The sequence below is a fragment of the Salmo trutta genome, chromosome 14 (assembly GCF_901001165.1).
Source record: "Salmo trutta chromosome 14, fSalTru1.1, whole genome shotgun sequence".
NCBI classification, from domain to species: Eukaryota; Metazoa; Chordata; class Actinopteri; order Salmoniformes; family Salmonidae; genus Salmo; species Salmo trutta.
In genome coordinates this window covers 39,894,900-39,910,620 of record NC_042970.1, presented here as the reverse complement: position 1 = coordinate 39,910,620, position 15,721 = coordinate 39,894,900, and the positions used below count along the sequence as shown (strand labels likewise).

Sequence of the window (15,721 nt, the reverse complement as noted above, 5' to 3'; positions counted from 1 at the left end):
GTACGCTGACCATGTACATTCACATGAAATGTTGCACATCTCCCTTTTTGCAGGCACAGAATATTTAGCACGTTTCTCCCGTTTGCATGCATGACAAAGCAAAGACATATACTGTAGGCTGTAGCCTCTCTCCGAAACATTAACACAAACCTGCCAGGCTGACTGACATCTTTGATTTACACGTAACTCTGACAAATCCATTTTCTCCACATAGACTTTCTACATACAAATTGCGTTAATTTTGCTTTGCACATTTGTCAAAAATAGGCACTATGGTTAGCTTTAAAATTCTGTTGATAAAATGTAGGAACTGACGATACTGACTGACTTAATCACAACAAATGCTTTTTACAAGACCAAAATACTCTGTTTTATTACATGAAGGCACCACAAAGTCATGCTTACCATGTTACTGTAAAGTTACATTGACATACTGCACAGTCTCTATTAGTCTCTATGGTCCACATCAACCTCCGTTCACCCAGAACATTTTTATCACTGCTATTTAGGTGTGTTTAATACTGTCTGAGAAATATTTGCATACTGAACATCGTAATTTAGGTAATGTCTCACTGTCAAAATCTAATATCATTTACCAGCTCAAGCTTCCTGTTGAGTAAAACATTAGTGGCCTGTGTCCCAGACACAGATTAAGCCCAGTACCAGACTAAAAAACACTTTCGATGGAGATTCTCCATTGAGCTTGCTTTTTTTTTGTCCTGGACAAGATTTAATCTGTATCTGGAAAACTGCCCCTATGTGGATTAGAATACTTATTAACTTTACTTCTACTGTCCTGCCAGTAAAAACGATGTAATACTATTGCAATTACTACTGTGATTGAGATATACAGTTGAAGTCGGAAGTTAACATACACTTGGGTTGGAGTCATTAAAACTCGTTTTTCAACCACTCTACAAATTTCTTGTTAACAAACTATAGCTTTGGCAAGTCGGTTAGAACATCTACTTTGTGCATGACACAAGTTATTTTTCCAACAATTGTTTACACACAGATTATTTTCACAATTCCAGTGGGTCAGAAGTTTACATACACTAAATTGACTGTGCCTTTAAACAGCTTGGAAAATTCCAGAAAAGGATGTCATAGCTTTAGAAGCTTCTGATAGGCTAATTGACATAATTTGAGTCAATTGGAGGTGTACCTGTGGATGTATTTCAAGGCCTACCTTCAAACTCAGTGTGTCTTTGCTTGACATCATGGGAAAATCTAAAGAATTCAGCCAAGACCTAAGAAAACAAATTGTTGACCTCCACAAGTCTGGTTCATCCTTGGGAGCAATTTCCAAACGCCTAAAGGTACCACGTTCATCTGTACAATAGTACGCAAGTATAAACACCATGGGACCACGCAGCTGTCATAAGGCTCAGGAAGGAGACGTGTTCTGTCTCCTAGAGATTAACGTACTTTGGTGCGAAAAGTGCAAATCAATCCCAGAACAACAGCAAAGGACCTTGTGAAGATGCTGGAGGAAACAGGACAACGTATCTATATCCACAGTAAAACTAGTCCTATATCAAAAGGCCGCTCAGCAAGGAAGATGCCACTGCTCCAAACCGCCATAAAAAATCCAGACTACGGTTTGCAATTGCACATGGGGACAAAGATTGTACTTTTTGGAGAAATGTCCTCTGGTCTGATGAAACAAAAATAGAACTGTTTGGTCACAATGACCATCGTTATGTTTGGAGGAAAAAGGGGGAGGCTTGCAAGCCGAAGAATACCATCCCAACCGTGAAGCACGGGGGTGGCAGCATCATGTTGTGGTGTGCTTTGCTGCAGGAGGGACTGGTGCACTTCACCAAATAGATGGCATCATGAGGCAGGAATATTATGTGGATATATTGAAGCAACATCTCAAGACATCAGTCAGGAAGTTAAAGCTTGGTCGCAAATGGTTCTTTCAAATGGACAATGACCCCAAGCATACTTCCAAAGTTGTGGCAAAATGGCTTAAGGACAACAAAGTCAAGATATTGGAGTGGCCATCACAAAGCCCTGACCTCAGTCCTATAGAAAATGTGTTGGCAAGGAGGCCTACAAACCTGACTCAGTTACACCAGCTCTGTAAGGAGGAATGGGCCAAAATTCACCCAACTTATTGTGGGAAACTTGTGAAAGGCTACCTGAAAGGTTTGACCCAAGTTAAGCAATTTAACGGCAATGCTACCAAATACTAATTGATTGTATGTAAACTTCTGACCCACTGGGAATGTGATGAAAGAAATAAAAGCTGAATTAAATAATTCTCTACTATTATTCTGACATTTCACATTCTTAAAATAAAGTGGTGATCCTAACTGACCTAAGACGGAATTTTTACAAGGATTAAATGTCAGAAATTGTGAAAATCTGAGTTTAAATGTATTTGGCTAAGGTGTATGTAAACTTCCGACTTCAACTGTAAATGGTTGTTCGTGTTTCTACGTTGTATGAAACTCTTATGACACTCCTATGGACCCAAGTTAAAATATCTGGAAAGGGTTCTCTAGAAGCAATAGCTATATATCATGCCTTATCTTCAGTAGAATCATTCAGATCTCCAGCTTCCCTTCTCTTCACCACATAGCGCCGAAGGTACTGGATGGCAGATATGGCACTCACATTTGCCAGCAGAGCTGAACAATTGTTCAGAGAGAGTTGTTTACATAATTTGAAACATGTCTCGCAATTATACCAGTCTGGTCCAAGCTCTGTTTGTGCTACCTTGGTAACTCATTGTCCGGCCAATGTTTGGCATGGCAATTCCACAAGGAGTTGGCAAGTGCAGAAACAGACTGGCATCCTGGCTACAATTAGACATGAGTAATTGACTTATTTATATTCTGTTTTAATACCTAAGAAATGTATAGAATAAATACAATAAAACATTGATATAAAAACCAATGATAGTTGATGACAGTGCTTTTTAGCAATAGTAAGCAGTTCTATGGATTTACCTGCTTTCCATGTATCTGCAGCCATTGGATCTGCTGACCTCAGTACCCAGGAGGCAAAGGCAATACAGACCAGACACATGTCAGACTGCTTCAGTGAGAAGAGGATGCCATCTTTCTCTACAGGAGGGAAAACACATGTAACTGGGATGGGTCAATGAAAATACATTACCTTAATACATAAAATGTATTAAGTATTAAGTATAATGTACATGTAACTGCCAAAATAAAAGAAACACCAACATAGTGTCTTAATAGGATGTTGGGCCACCATGAATCAGAACAGCATAGATGGCATAGATCCTACAAGTGTCTGGGACTCTATTGGAGGTATGTGACACCATTTTTCCACGGGAAATGTGTTGTTTGGTTGATGGTGGTAGAAAACGAGCTCTCGGGCACCGCTCCAGAATCTCCCATAAGTGTTCAATTTGGTTGAAATCTGGTGACTGAGAAGGCCATGGCATGTGGTTTACATCATTTTCATGCTCATCAAACCATTTAGTGATCACTTGTGCCTAATAAATGGGGGCATTGTTATCCTATGGGGGCATAGCCATGGTAGGCAAAATAATGGCCTGTCCAGGATTTTTATACATGACCCTAAGCATGATGGGATGTTAATTGCTTAATTAACTCATAACTGCACCTTTGTGGAAGCCCCTGCTTTCAATATATTTTGAATCCCTCAATTACTCAAGTGTTTCCATTATTTTGGCAGTTACCTGTATGTGTATAAGAGTATGTATGTACACAATGTGTGATTGTATAGGTAAAGGATCAACCATCTCACATCACTGGATAATACTTACTTGACACTGAGACGGTTGTCTGTAGGCTTTTGAATCGTCTCTGCTTCTCTGAAAGCTGTCTGAAAATCTGGTGTCCGAGTTGAATGACCTCAGGTGGAGGAGAGGAGATCCTGGTTGCCTCATTGACAATTGTATCAGCTTGGCTGCTCAGTGTAATGGGAGGGGGCAGAGCCCTCTGAGCCTGACCCACCGCTGGAGACATCCAGGCACCAGACCTCCAGCACCAGCTACTGCTAGTGCTGCCCATTCCTGGGAAGCGGATCCTTCTCAGGGAGAGCAGGCTCTTCCAGTTCCCTGTCCAGCCTCTCTGGCTGTAGAAGTGGGTGTTTGGTGGGTAACCATCTGGGGCTGCAGAAGAGGATGAGGAGAAGGACACAGCCTCTTTGGCCTGGATGTCGGAGCGAGTCACCACTCGGATAGGAGAGCAGTCATCCTCCTCGGATTCGAGATATGTGTCTTGTTGTGGGAAGAGAAAATCTTCCAGTTTGGGGGACCTGAGGTCTCGTGCAGCCAAGCGGGAGCAGGAGAAGATGGGGACTGGTTCTCCTTCAGCATGCAGAGACTGCTGGACCAGGGGAGGGAATAACACTCCAGCTCCGTACTTAGGGAGAGAGTAGTCATAACAGCTCTCAGCCACTGACGTAGACATAAGGGACTCGTAGACAGAGAGGACATCCTCTGTGAACAGGTACTCATATAGTTCTGGAAAGGTGATTCTGTAGCGCTCGTCCAGTATGTCTGTACTGGGTAGAATTGGGGAGGGTGTTCGGCTGATTCTATCAATCACTGCAAAAACAGGATTCTCCGCAAAGTCTAAGTCCTGACAGCTGTTGAGAAATAAGCTCTTTTCGGCTTCCTCGAGCAAGTCCTTTAGCTCCATCTCGACCTCCAGAGCTTGGACATTGCGCATGTCTTTTGGCCTCATCTCTATATCCAGACCTTGTACAATGGGCACATCCTTTAGCTGCATCTCTGCCTCCAGAGCTTGTGCATTGTGCACGTCTTTCAGCTGCATGTGGACCTCCAGAGCTGCTTGTACATTGCACATGTCTTTCAGTTGCTTCTTGACATCCAGAGCTTGGGCATTGTGCATGTCTTTCAGCTGCATCTCTACTTGAGCTACCTCCAGAGCTTGCACAATGTTGAGCATGCTTCTGCTCTTCCTGATCCTTTTCAGGCATGTAGCTTCTGGGAGGAGGCTGGTGTTGGAGATGCTGTCTTCGTTGGGGATGCTGTCTTCAGAGGAGGAGGATAGTGCTGCAAGCTCCTCACAGTCAACAGGAGTGGCCAGGCCAGTACTGGGGTCTGTTTCTTCCTCCTGTGAGATGGCCCCTGAGCAGGGAGACTCTGATCTTCTCCGTTCGAAGTTCCCAAGCTCAGGGCTGGGGATTGAGCTAGTGCCGAAAAATGGCATGTAGTCTTCGTCAAAATCGGAGAAGGTAGAGAACTCGCAACTCGAGCAGTCTGGCTTGGGGGAGTCATCGTTGTGTGTGAAATAGTCAGAGTCTGCAGTATCGGAAGTGTCCATTAGAGAGCTGTCTTGTGAATAGTATTCCGCAATATCAGTCAGGGAACTGTTCAGCATGTCTACGTCTGTGACATCAACATGTGCACTGTCAGATTCCTGAGGATGGAGGGTCTCCTTCGGGGGAGATGGGCTTCTGCATACCCTGAGGTGCAAGATGTCTTTAATCGTCAATTTTTCCATTTCATCCCAAAAAGCAGAGATGGCATACACTGGGCGAGTGGGGTCCGATGCATTATATGATGTTTCAGGGTTTTCTGATGGTGTCACTGTTACTTCGGGAAGAGGAAGAGAAGGTTGATCTTCTGAAGTGTTCGTCTGTGGTAAATGTTCCCAGACTGTACGTTGCTCACCAACTCTGTGTGCTGGTGTCTCATTAGTCATGTGGGAGTCAGGGCTGTGGTTTGAATCAGCTGGCACTGAGCTTTTCTCTGACATTATAGGGTTACTGTTACTGTGACCAGTGGAGGGACATGTTCTAACAGACTCGATGTAAGCCTGGTCAGCTGTGCTTTCATAACCTTCACGTTGTGACAGCAAGGGGCAATTTAGACAGTCTTCCTGAATTAGTGGCTGTGAATTAGTAGTATCGATTTGTAGGGGAAGAGAGATTCCACTCTCTCCGCCTATCTCACTGGAAGGTGTGTTAGTATCCTCCATTTCTGTGGCTGAGACATACTCCTCTTCAGAATCATAGCTGGTGCTGGTGGTGTAAAATAATTCCCCTTCCTCATTCGAGTACACAGACTCAGAGCAGTGAAGTGCAAATAATAGGTGTTGTAGTTTGGATAATGGATGGTCTACTGACCTTTTTAAGCCAACGGCTGAGCTGTAATTTTCCTGTTTGTTTTCTTCTATAGATGACTCTGTGTCGAGCGCCTCGGTAGAGTCCTCCCTCTGAAGGGGCGACTCTGTAGAAACATTCACTTCTTCACTGAATGATGATGAAGAGCTTAACTCTGAAAAGAGAGGGGGTAACTCTGAATAGCTTACATTTGTTTTGAGAAACTCTATATAGACTTCTCTATGATAATTATTTGGCAACGTGTGTGTGTCTGGCAGTGGTTTTGACTTATTGCATGACTGGGTACTAAACTCATTCATGGTCTCCTGTCTGTTAGATTCCTCCATTCGGTCTATATCTATCTCTGACTCACTCTCAGGGGGAGGGTCTGGCCCCTCTGAGGTGTGGTGGCCCCGTGGGACTGAATTCCTACAAGTTTTTTTTTTTCTTCTTTTTTTTTTCACCGCGGTGGCAGCATGCACTCTGTGAGGCGCTGGACTTTCGTTCACGGTCACAAACCAGCGCTCTTTTTCTTCCCTTGGTGCCACTCTGGCGTGTCTCTCGCATAATATAGCTGTTCCTGTGTGGCAGAACAGCTGCTCCTGGCTGATATTTTGGCCTGGATACAGGTCTTGGGGTGGCAGTGGAACAGGCTGTAGGGAGAGGGGTGTTAAGATGCCACGGAATGTACCAGTGCCACCTTCGCTTGGCAGCTCTCCGTCGAATCCTTTGATATCTGAGACATCACAGGCTCCAGAGGGGTCACTGTTAGCTATGCACGTGTTGCTAGAAGATTCTGGAACTGAACCCAGATTTTTTGTTACGTCCTGGTTCCTAGAGGTCTCTTCTGTGTTCTGCTCAGCAGTCTCTCCTGGGGTTTCTTTTACCAACTCTGTGGTGAGGCTGTTTTCTTCAAAGTAGCCAGATTCTCTGTTTTCTCCACAGTAGCCAGAATCTGTTTCTTTCTGTGCATGGGCGGAGTTGTCAAAGACCCTGTCCAAGAGAGCACCACCCTCTTCCTCAGTTAAGCTCAATGGATCATTTAGTTGTGTTTCTTCAGAGCCACTCTCACAAATCTTTACAGGCAGGTCTGTACAGATGAAATCCTCTCTGAGGGTAGCCTCTTCCTTAACACTGGGCTCAGATGGGATGGCAGTGTTTGGAGCTGCATTCTGCTGCTGGGGGTCATCTTGGACATTGCCTAAGGCCGGAAACACTGGACACACAGAATCCTCTGGTTCCCCATCACTGAGGCCCAAGTCGTCTGAGCCTGCGAGCTCGGGCTGTGGCAGGGAGCATTCCTCACTCTCCTTATAGAAGCTGTCCCAGTCACGCTCCGCTATGTGCACACTGTGGTCTAAGTCGTCCATGGCAACCTTCACAGGCTCCTGCATCTGTAAACAACACAACATTTAAGGACGTCAGTTAAAATGTCAAAGTTGAAAGGTTATAGAATCCTTTACATACAGTTCATTCAAACCCCTTGACCTTTTCCACATTTTGTTACGTTATAGTCTACACACAATACCCCATAATGGCAAAGTGGAAACAGGTTTTTAGAAATGTTTGCAAACTTATAAAAAACAAATACCTTATTTACATAAGTATTCAGACCCTTTGCTATGAGACTCGAAATTGAGCTCACGTGTATCCTGTTTCCATTGATCATCCTTGAGATGTTTCTTCAACTTCATTGGAGTCCAACTGTGGTAAATTTAATTGATTGGACATGATTTGGAAAGGCACACACCTGTCTATATAAGGTCCCACAGTTGACAGTGCATGTGATGTCAGAGCAAAAACCAAGCCATGGAATTGTCCGTAGAGTTCCAAGACAGGATTGTGTCGAGGCACAGATCTAGGGAAGTGTACCAAAAAATGTCTGCAGCATTGTAGGTCCCCAAGAACACAGTGGCCTCCATTATTCTTAAATGGAAGAAGTTTGGAACCACCAAGACTCTTCCTAGAGCTGGCCGCCTGGCCAATTGATAAATTGGGAGAGAAGGGCCTTGGTCAGGGAGGTGACCAAGAACCCGATGGTCGCTCTTGCAGAGCTCCAGTTCCTCTGTGGAGATAGGAGAACCTTCCAGAAGCATAACCATCTCTGCAGCACTCCACTAATCAGACGGAAGCTACTCCTCAGTAAAAGGCACATGACAGCCTGCTTGGAATTTGCCAAAAGGCACCTAAAGGAAACTCAGACCATGAGAAACAAGATTCTCTGGTCTGATGAAACCAATATTGAACTCTTTGGCCTGAATGCCAAGCGTCTCGTCTGGAGGAAACCTGGCACCATCCCTACAGTGAAGCATGGTGGTGGCAGCATCATGCTGTGGGGATGTTTTTCAGCGGCAGGGACTGGGAGACTAGTCAAGATCGAGGGAAAGATGAACGGAGAAAAGTACAGAGAGATCCTTGATGAAAACCTGCTCTAGAGCGCTCAGGACCTCAGACTGGGGTGAAGGTTCAACTTCCAACAGGACAACAACCCTAAGCACACAGCCAAGACAACGCAGGAGTGGCTTCGGGACAAGTCTCTGAATGTTTTTGAGTGGCCCAGACAGAACCCGATCGAACATCTCTGGAGAGACCTGAAAATGTCTGCAGCGACGCTCCCCAACTTGACAGAGCTTGAGTAGATCTGCTGAGAAGAATGGGAGAAACTCCCCAAATACAGGTGTGCCAAGCTTGTAGTGTCATACCCAAGAAGACTCAAGGCTGTAATTGCTGCCAAATGTGCTTCAACAAAGTACTGAGTAAAGGATCTGAATACTTATGTAACCTGTTTTTGCTTTGTGATTATGGGGTGTTGTGTGTAGATTGATGAGGGGAAAAAAACAATGAAATACATTTTTGAATAATGCTGTAACGTAACAAAATGTGGAAAAAGTGAAGGGGTCTGAATACTTCCCGAATGCAGTGTATTCTTACTTGGGGGGAGAAGTGTGCAAAACAAATTGAAAGTAAGGCACATGTTGTTACAGTATGACACATTGTTTATGCATCTTTTGCTAATTATAATTAATAAACGATAGATAAAATATTACTTTTTTAATAGTTTTTTTCTGCAGTGTCTGCAAAAAGTGTTATTGTTTTATGTTGTTCCGTAAATCAAGCGCAATGCCGTACAGAATATTTTGAAAATGATGATTGTAAACGGTGCCCTCATGCCATTTCAGACTTAGAACTAATGTTTGATTTGTCTTGGGGTGTTGTTGTGATGACCTCACTGCCCTCCTCTCTTGCTATTTGAAAGCTGACCCTAGTTCAAGCAGTACCTTGTCGAAATCTACACACTGTAGATCAGTTAATGTAAAAATGTTATGGGCTATATGCGTCACAGAAACATGGCAGTTGCAGTTCCATAACAGACCCCCCAAAATACTTCATGGCCCTACTCCTGGAAAAATGGCCATGTGATCAGAGTTGGGCAACCACACTACTGTAACCTTCCACCTACAATATCACAACATACTATGCATACTGGAAACATCTCAAGGTTAAAATTCTATTAGCGTGTGCCTTCCCTGTAGCTCAGTTGGTAGAGCATGGTGTTTGCAACACCAGGGTTGTGGGTTCGATTCCCACGGGGGGCCAGCACAGAAAAAATAAATAAAAATAATGTATGAAATGTATGCATTCACTACTGTAAGTCGCTCTGGATAAGAGCGTCTGCTAAATGACTAAAATGTAAATGTAAAAAAAAATGTGTGCAATCTATGTTAGACGTACTGTAACTCACCTCTTCACTCTGCATACACTTTGACATACAGTCCATACCCATATAAATCCTAATGTGGTCCAAAATAAATACATTCAAGTTAGCATATCTTTTGTTTTCACATACATAAAGATATAAGATTCATATGCATTAAAATCCACTTCATGGAAAGAGCTTTAACCCGTCCAACTCTTCAGAGTAAACAAGTTCAAATACCATTCCACGCATGCTGTTGAGGCTTTGTTCTGGTTTGACAGACAGCTTTTTATAATGAAATTAAGTCAGAAATGTGCAAAACATGTGCAAAGTGCACTGTGAGGCCTTGTAGGCTAGTGGTAACTTTTGTCATAAGCACAACACGGGTCCATAAGTAGCATTCTAGCATTCAGTAAGGATGGGAACTGTATTGTAGGCTACAGTATGTGTGGTGTAGGTATTCCATGCTGATATGTTTAGTGTCTGTTCAGCAAGAATGGCCTCCTACCTGTGGGATGAGTATAAAGTCTCCAGGTTCAGCTTTTCCTGCAGCAGTGACATGCTGTGTGTTTGTCCTCCTGCGTCCCCCTGTCCTTGCCTGTGGTGTAGCAGAGTCAGAGTGGGGCCTAGCCATTCACCACATTATAAATAGACCTGTAGCGGTGTGTCTGTCTCCTGGTCACATGTAGGGCTCTGCTCGGGTCCGGACCCCCCCTCCCGCCCCCCATTCTGTATCTCCCTCCCAGAGGTGTAACATTTCAGTGCCTTGAATAGAAGCCCTCTGAAGTGGAAGAGGTAGGATAGGATCAATTGTATAATTACCTATTACCTTACACAATAACAACGGTGAGCATATTATATCTAAACAGAGGCAGTGATGAAGAGAGGATTAGCATGTGTGTAGACAAGTGGATATGGTACATCTGTATTGAGAGTTATGTCTTCATGAACGTACCATTATTACATAAGTATCTGGTAGCATGAGGTGATACACTGACCAAACAGAAAAAATGATAACATAGCGCTCTTAAGAAAGTTGCTTAAATAGATGAACATGTGTGTACAGACAGAGACACAACAAGCTGATTTCACAGACAAGAGAGCAGAAATAGAGGTGTACTGGTCTTTATATAAGGAGGTACAGTACAATAAAATAGCTGTGTGTCAGCAGATTGAAAGTAATAAAATGTGTAAGTGTGAATGTGAGACAAGAGTAACACGTGCATGCGGATTAGGTGTGCTCATGTGATGATCACCACTCAAGGCCATGAAAATGCCAAGATGCCACTGTCTTTTCCAAAGAACCCACAAACCAAACTAGGGGCTCTGTTCAAAACGCATCACGGAAGTTCAGCGTTACAGCGTGATTGAAATTTAAAGGCAATGTTCCCGCTTTAGCAGAGACTGCATTCATGAAAAACACTGCATATGTCGGATCAATTGGAAATTACCTTTACGTTTATATTGCGGAATCTGTAGCATTTTTTTTTTTTTAGATAACAATTTATTTAGCGTTACAGATTTAATAGAGCCCTAGGTATCCTAAAAAAGACAGTATGATTTGCTAAAATCAAAATTGTTAAATTTGGTACATGATTTAATCAAAAAATATCTCACATATAAAACAAACTATCATATAAAACAATGTACCCTCAAAGAAGCTATGAATTTGAAAAATGTATCTGCACAGTATATTTGTTAGCTAGCTAGCCAGACAGTTTTAGAATAATGATTCCATAAATGTTTTAAATTAAATGACAATGTGCCAACATTTTTTCAGAAAATCTGTATAAAAACCATATAAACTGTATTTATAATTATATGACAATATTTTAGGTTGACAAAAATTATATGACACAATTTCTGATATATCACATGCCTTACTTTTAATATCCTGCATAAGTAAAATCAGGATTATGCCTCTACTGGCATTCATTCCAATTGGACTTGTTTGGATTTCTCCCTGACCAATATGGCTGCCATTTTCATCCCATTCTGGGACTTTCAGGGTTGATGACATACAGTGAGCTCCAAAAGTAATGGGACAGTGACTCCTTTTTTGTTGTTGATGAAAACCTGCTCCAGAGCGCTCAGGACCTCAGACTGGGGCAAAGTTTCACCTTCCAAAAGGACAACGACCCAAAGCACATAGCCAAGACAACGCAGGAGTGGCGTCGGGACCAGTCTCTGAATGTCCTTGAGTGGCCCAGCCAGAACCTGGACTTGAACCCGATCAAACATCTCTGGAGAGACCTAAAAATAGCTGTGCAGCAACGCTCCCCATCCCACCTGACTGAGCTTGAGAGCATCTACAGAGAAGAATAAGAGAAACTCCCCAAATACAGGTGTGCCAATCTTGTAGCGTCATACCCAAGAAGACTCGATGCTGTAGTCACTGCCAAAGGTGCTTCAACTAGGTACTGATTAAAGGGTCGGAACACTTATGTAAATGTTATATTTCAGTTTTAACATGTTTATAAATAAAAAACGTTTTTTGCTTTGTCATTTGTTTTTATTTAATTGAACCTTTATTTAACTAGGCAAGTCAGATAAGAGCAAATTCTTATTTACAATGACGGCCTACACGGCCAAACCCGGACGCCGCTGGGTCAATTGTGCGCCGCCCTATGGGACTCCCGATCACGGCCGGCTGTGATACAGCCTGGATGTCATTACGGGGTATTGTTTGTAGATTGATGAGCAAAAAAAACATTTAATACATTTTTAGAATATAGCTGTAACGTACCAAAATGTCAAGAGGTCTGAATACTTTCCGAAGGCACTGTATGTACAAAAAGTGCTGTGTTTTCTAAATGGTTCACCCGATATGAATGAAAATACGCTCAAATTAAAGCTGACAGACTGACTGTACTTTAACCACAGTCATTGTTGTCATTTCAAATCCAAAGTGCTGGGGTACAGAGCCAAAACAACAAGAAATGTGTCACTGTCCCAATACTTTTGGAGCTCAGTGTAGCCCATTTAGTAATTGAATAGGATCTCTATGGCTCATTTGAAGTCCTTTCACCAGGAGAGCTAGCTTGTCTTTCAGTCTCATCCTTCACAGTCCTGCTGTGCCAGTCAGAGTCACCTGCGATAATAAGGTGCCCCCAGGCCCTTTGCTGCACATTGGGTCTCCCCTCGTTATCTCACCCTAGCAGCTGAGTGATGGTGGAAGCTGTAGAGGGAGTAGGGGTCTGCCCCACAGTGGCTGGAGCCTTGCTTTTCAAACAACGAACCGATCCAGTACTAAAGACACACTGCAGCGGCCACATGATGACACACACCAGCATGACCAGCAGCACCACGAACAACACCAGCCTCTTCCAGTCTGAGAAGAAGCTACAGAGGCATCGTCTGGCCCAGACGCGTCTCCCTTGTTCAGCCTCAGTCTGTCTGGACACAGCATCCTCCTGGATCCTCCCAATGTCGATACAGATACAGGTGGAGGAGCCGACAGGGTGGAGGGGGTCAGGGCTGCTGAGGCTGGAGTAACACAGCTTCTTCCCCTCCATCCACACCCTCTCCTCCTGCTGCAGGTGGGTGGGGAGCCTGCCCAGAACCTCCAGGCTTGTGAGGAGGGCAGGGGGACCGCTGGCGGGGATGGAGGTGGGGTGCCTGCAGAGGGGGCAGGGGATCTGGCCCCCGTCCTGTTCCACAGACACGGCCATGACCCGGGTGACACACTCCAGGCAGAAGGTGTGGGTGCAGTCCAGCAGCTTGGGCGTCTTGAAGACATTGTCATAGGTGTTGAAACAGATGGAGCACTCTGGCTTGTCCCCGCCGGAGGAAGGGTCAGACTCCTGCTCATCCTCCTCGGGCACTGGGTCCAGGGCCTGGGTGTGCCAGACCTTGGTGACCTCCATGGTTTACTCTCCCTCTGGTTTTCTGATACGCACCTACAGAAACAGATGCCCACGATGACAGTGACTGTTTGAAAAAGTTGGTGTCATGTTTTGTTTGCACACCATGAAGATTAAGAAGGGATAGTCTTAGGTCTGATTAGCCTGTGTCAATTTGACTAAAGGTTTTGGCACAATGATTCCTTGAGGGCAGTACAATACCAAAGAAAACGGCTCTCTTCAAATATTAGACAGTGCATTGAAGTACACATTATAGATTAGACTGTTCACTTTCTTCATGTCTTGCTTCTCTTATCTTTTCAATGGAGGCTTTTCATTGATGCAACTATGCCAACCAACCCTTAAACATTACTGTCTGTTTGGGTATATTTTAAACATTTACGTTATACTACATTACACATTTACATTGTCTTGTGTATTCTGTCTGTCCTTGCTATAGTCTGTCTTAACCTTTTTGGATAGACATTATATGTTACGTTGACAATGTAAAGGAAACATCAGGGGAAATGGAAACAAAGGAAAGTGTTACAGAAATCCCAAATCCCCATTTCCTTAATGATCTGGCTAGGTCCTTGAGTGTAGCCAACAGGTGAGTGTGGTCTTTGTTAACGGCCCAGAGGGAAGCTGACAGGCGTCATTTTATGTCCAGCAGATTAATCATTAACTTTACATTCTACTTCCTGACTCTCCCTTCCTTCTATACATGGAGCAGCATAGGAAGCTCGAACATCCTTATAACATTTTTACGATTATTTCCATCAGTTTTACCAGCGACTGTCAGGTATCAATTTACAGTACAGAAATGTTTTAGCTTGGTAGCAGCTTTAGTTTAAAATGTTAACAAGCATTAACACATCATATTAGGAGAATGCTTCCTTTATGACTTGCTGCCAATGACATCTCACAACAACAAACAGAGAGACAAGGAGGACCGAAATGTGTTATCATTACCATTCATTTCAAAACAGTAGTATAGTCCTTACCTGGTATTAGTGGTATTAGTAGTAGTTTTGATTCAACGTCTGTTGTATTTCCAGAGGAGGTGCTTTTTTTTGTCCAGGGGGCAGTATTTGGCCAACTGATGGAGCGTCAACAGCTATGACCTTTCTCTTGTCTTTGTGATCCTTCAGGTAATAACTCAGTCACTCCCTCTCTCTGCTTTCCTTGCTCTGCTGTCTACGAACTAACAGTGGAGTCTCACCTACACCTGCAGTGCTCACAGGCTTGTCTGGAGAACAGGAAGGAGGTGGGAGGGAATGGAAAACACTTACTCACTCCTCACACACACAAACACACACACAAACATCTTGCCATATAACAGTGACAAAAGATTTGATAAAGTTTGTTTGATAAACCTTTAGTAGGGAGTGAGTCTTACTGTAAAAATAAAGACCTCTTCCTGGTATGACATACTGTAGTATGGGTGTGAATGGAAACATAGGGCCTAATGGAGCTCATATAGTATTACCCATTCATGATAAAAACACATAAATCGGCTTGAATTTGACCACTGGGCTGTATGTTTGAGGGACATATAGGAGCAGTCAAAAGTTTGGACACACCTACTCATTGCAGGGTTTTTATCTTTACTATTTTCTACATTGTAGAATAATAGTGAAGACATCAAAACTATCCAATAACACATATGGAATCATGTAGTAACCAAACAAGTGTTAAACAAATCAAAACAGATTTTATATTTGAGTTTCTTCAAAGTAGCTACCCTTTGCCTTGATGACAGCTTTGCACACTCTTGGCATTCTCTGGAATGTTTTTCCAACAATCTTAAAGGAGTTCCCACATATGCTGAGCACTTGTTGGCTGTTTTTCCTTCACTCTGCGGTCCAACTCATCCCAAACCATCTCAATTGGGTTGAGGTCGGTTGATTGTGGAGGCCAGGTTATCTGATGCAGTACTCCATCACTCTCCTTCTTGGCAAAATAGCCCTTACACAGCCTGTGTTGGGTCATTGTCCTGTTGAAAAACAAATTATAGTCCCACTAAGCGCAAACCAGATGGGATGGCATATCGCTGCAGAAGGCTGTGGTAGCCATGCTGATGAAGTGTGCCTTGAATTCTAAA

The 15,721-nt window shown here is 43.5% G+C and overlaps 2 protein-coding genes across 2 annotated transcripts; both read right to left on the bottom strand.

Moving 5' to 3' along the window:
• Positions 1 to 2,302: 2,302 nt before the first annotated feature.
• On the bottom strand, positions 2,303 to 10,409 carry perm1b (PPARGC1 and ESRR induced regulator, muscle 1b). Its single transcript, XM_029690096.1, has 4 exons — positions 10,284 to 10,409; positions 3,770 to 7,472; positions 2,961 to 3,077; positions 2,303 to 2,639 (listed from the first exon to the last, which is right to left on the bottom strand). Exons 1-4 carry the CDS (start codon positions 10,407 to 10,409, stop codon positions 2,530 to 2,532), a joined length of 4,056 nt encoding a protein of 1,351 aa, XP_029545956.1. The 3' UTR covers positions 2,303 to 2,529.
• A 2,165-nt stretch (positions 10,410 to 12,574) lies between these two features.
• LOC115207100 (RING finger protein 223) lies at positions 12,575 to 14,836 on the bottom strand. The gene is made up of 2 exons (XM_029774094.1): positions 14,622 to 14,836; positions 12,575 to 13,674 (listed from the first exon to the last, which is right to left on the bottom strand). Exon 2 carries the CDS (start codon positions 13,639 to 13,641, stop codon positions 12,925 to 12,927), a length of 717 nt encoding a protein of 238 aa, XP_029629954.1. The 5' UTR covers positions 13,642 to 13,674; positions 14,622 to 14,836; the 3' UTR covers positions 12,575 to 12,924.
• Between the last annotated feature and the right edge of the window lie 885 nt (positions 14,837 to 15,721).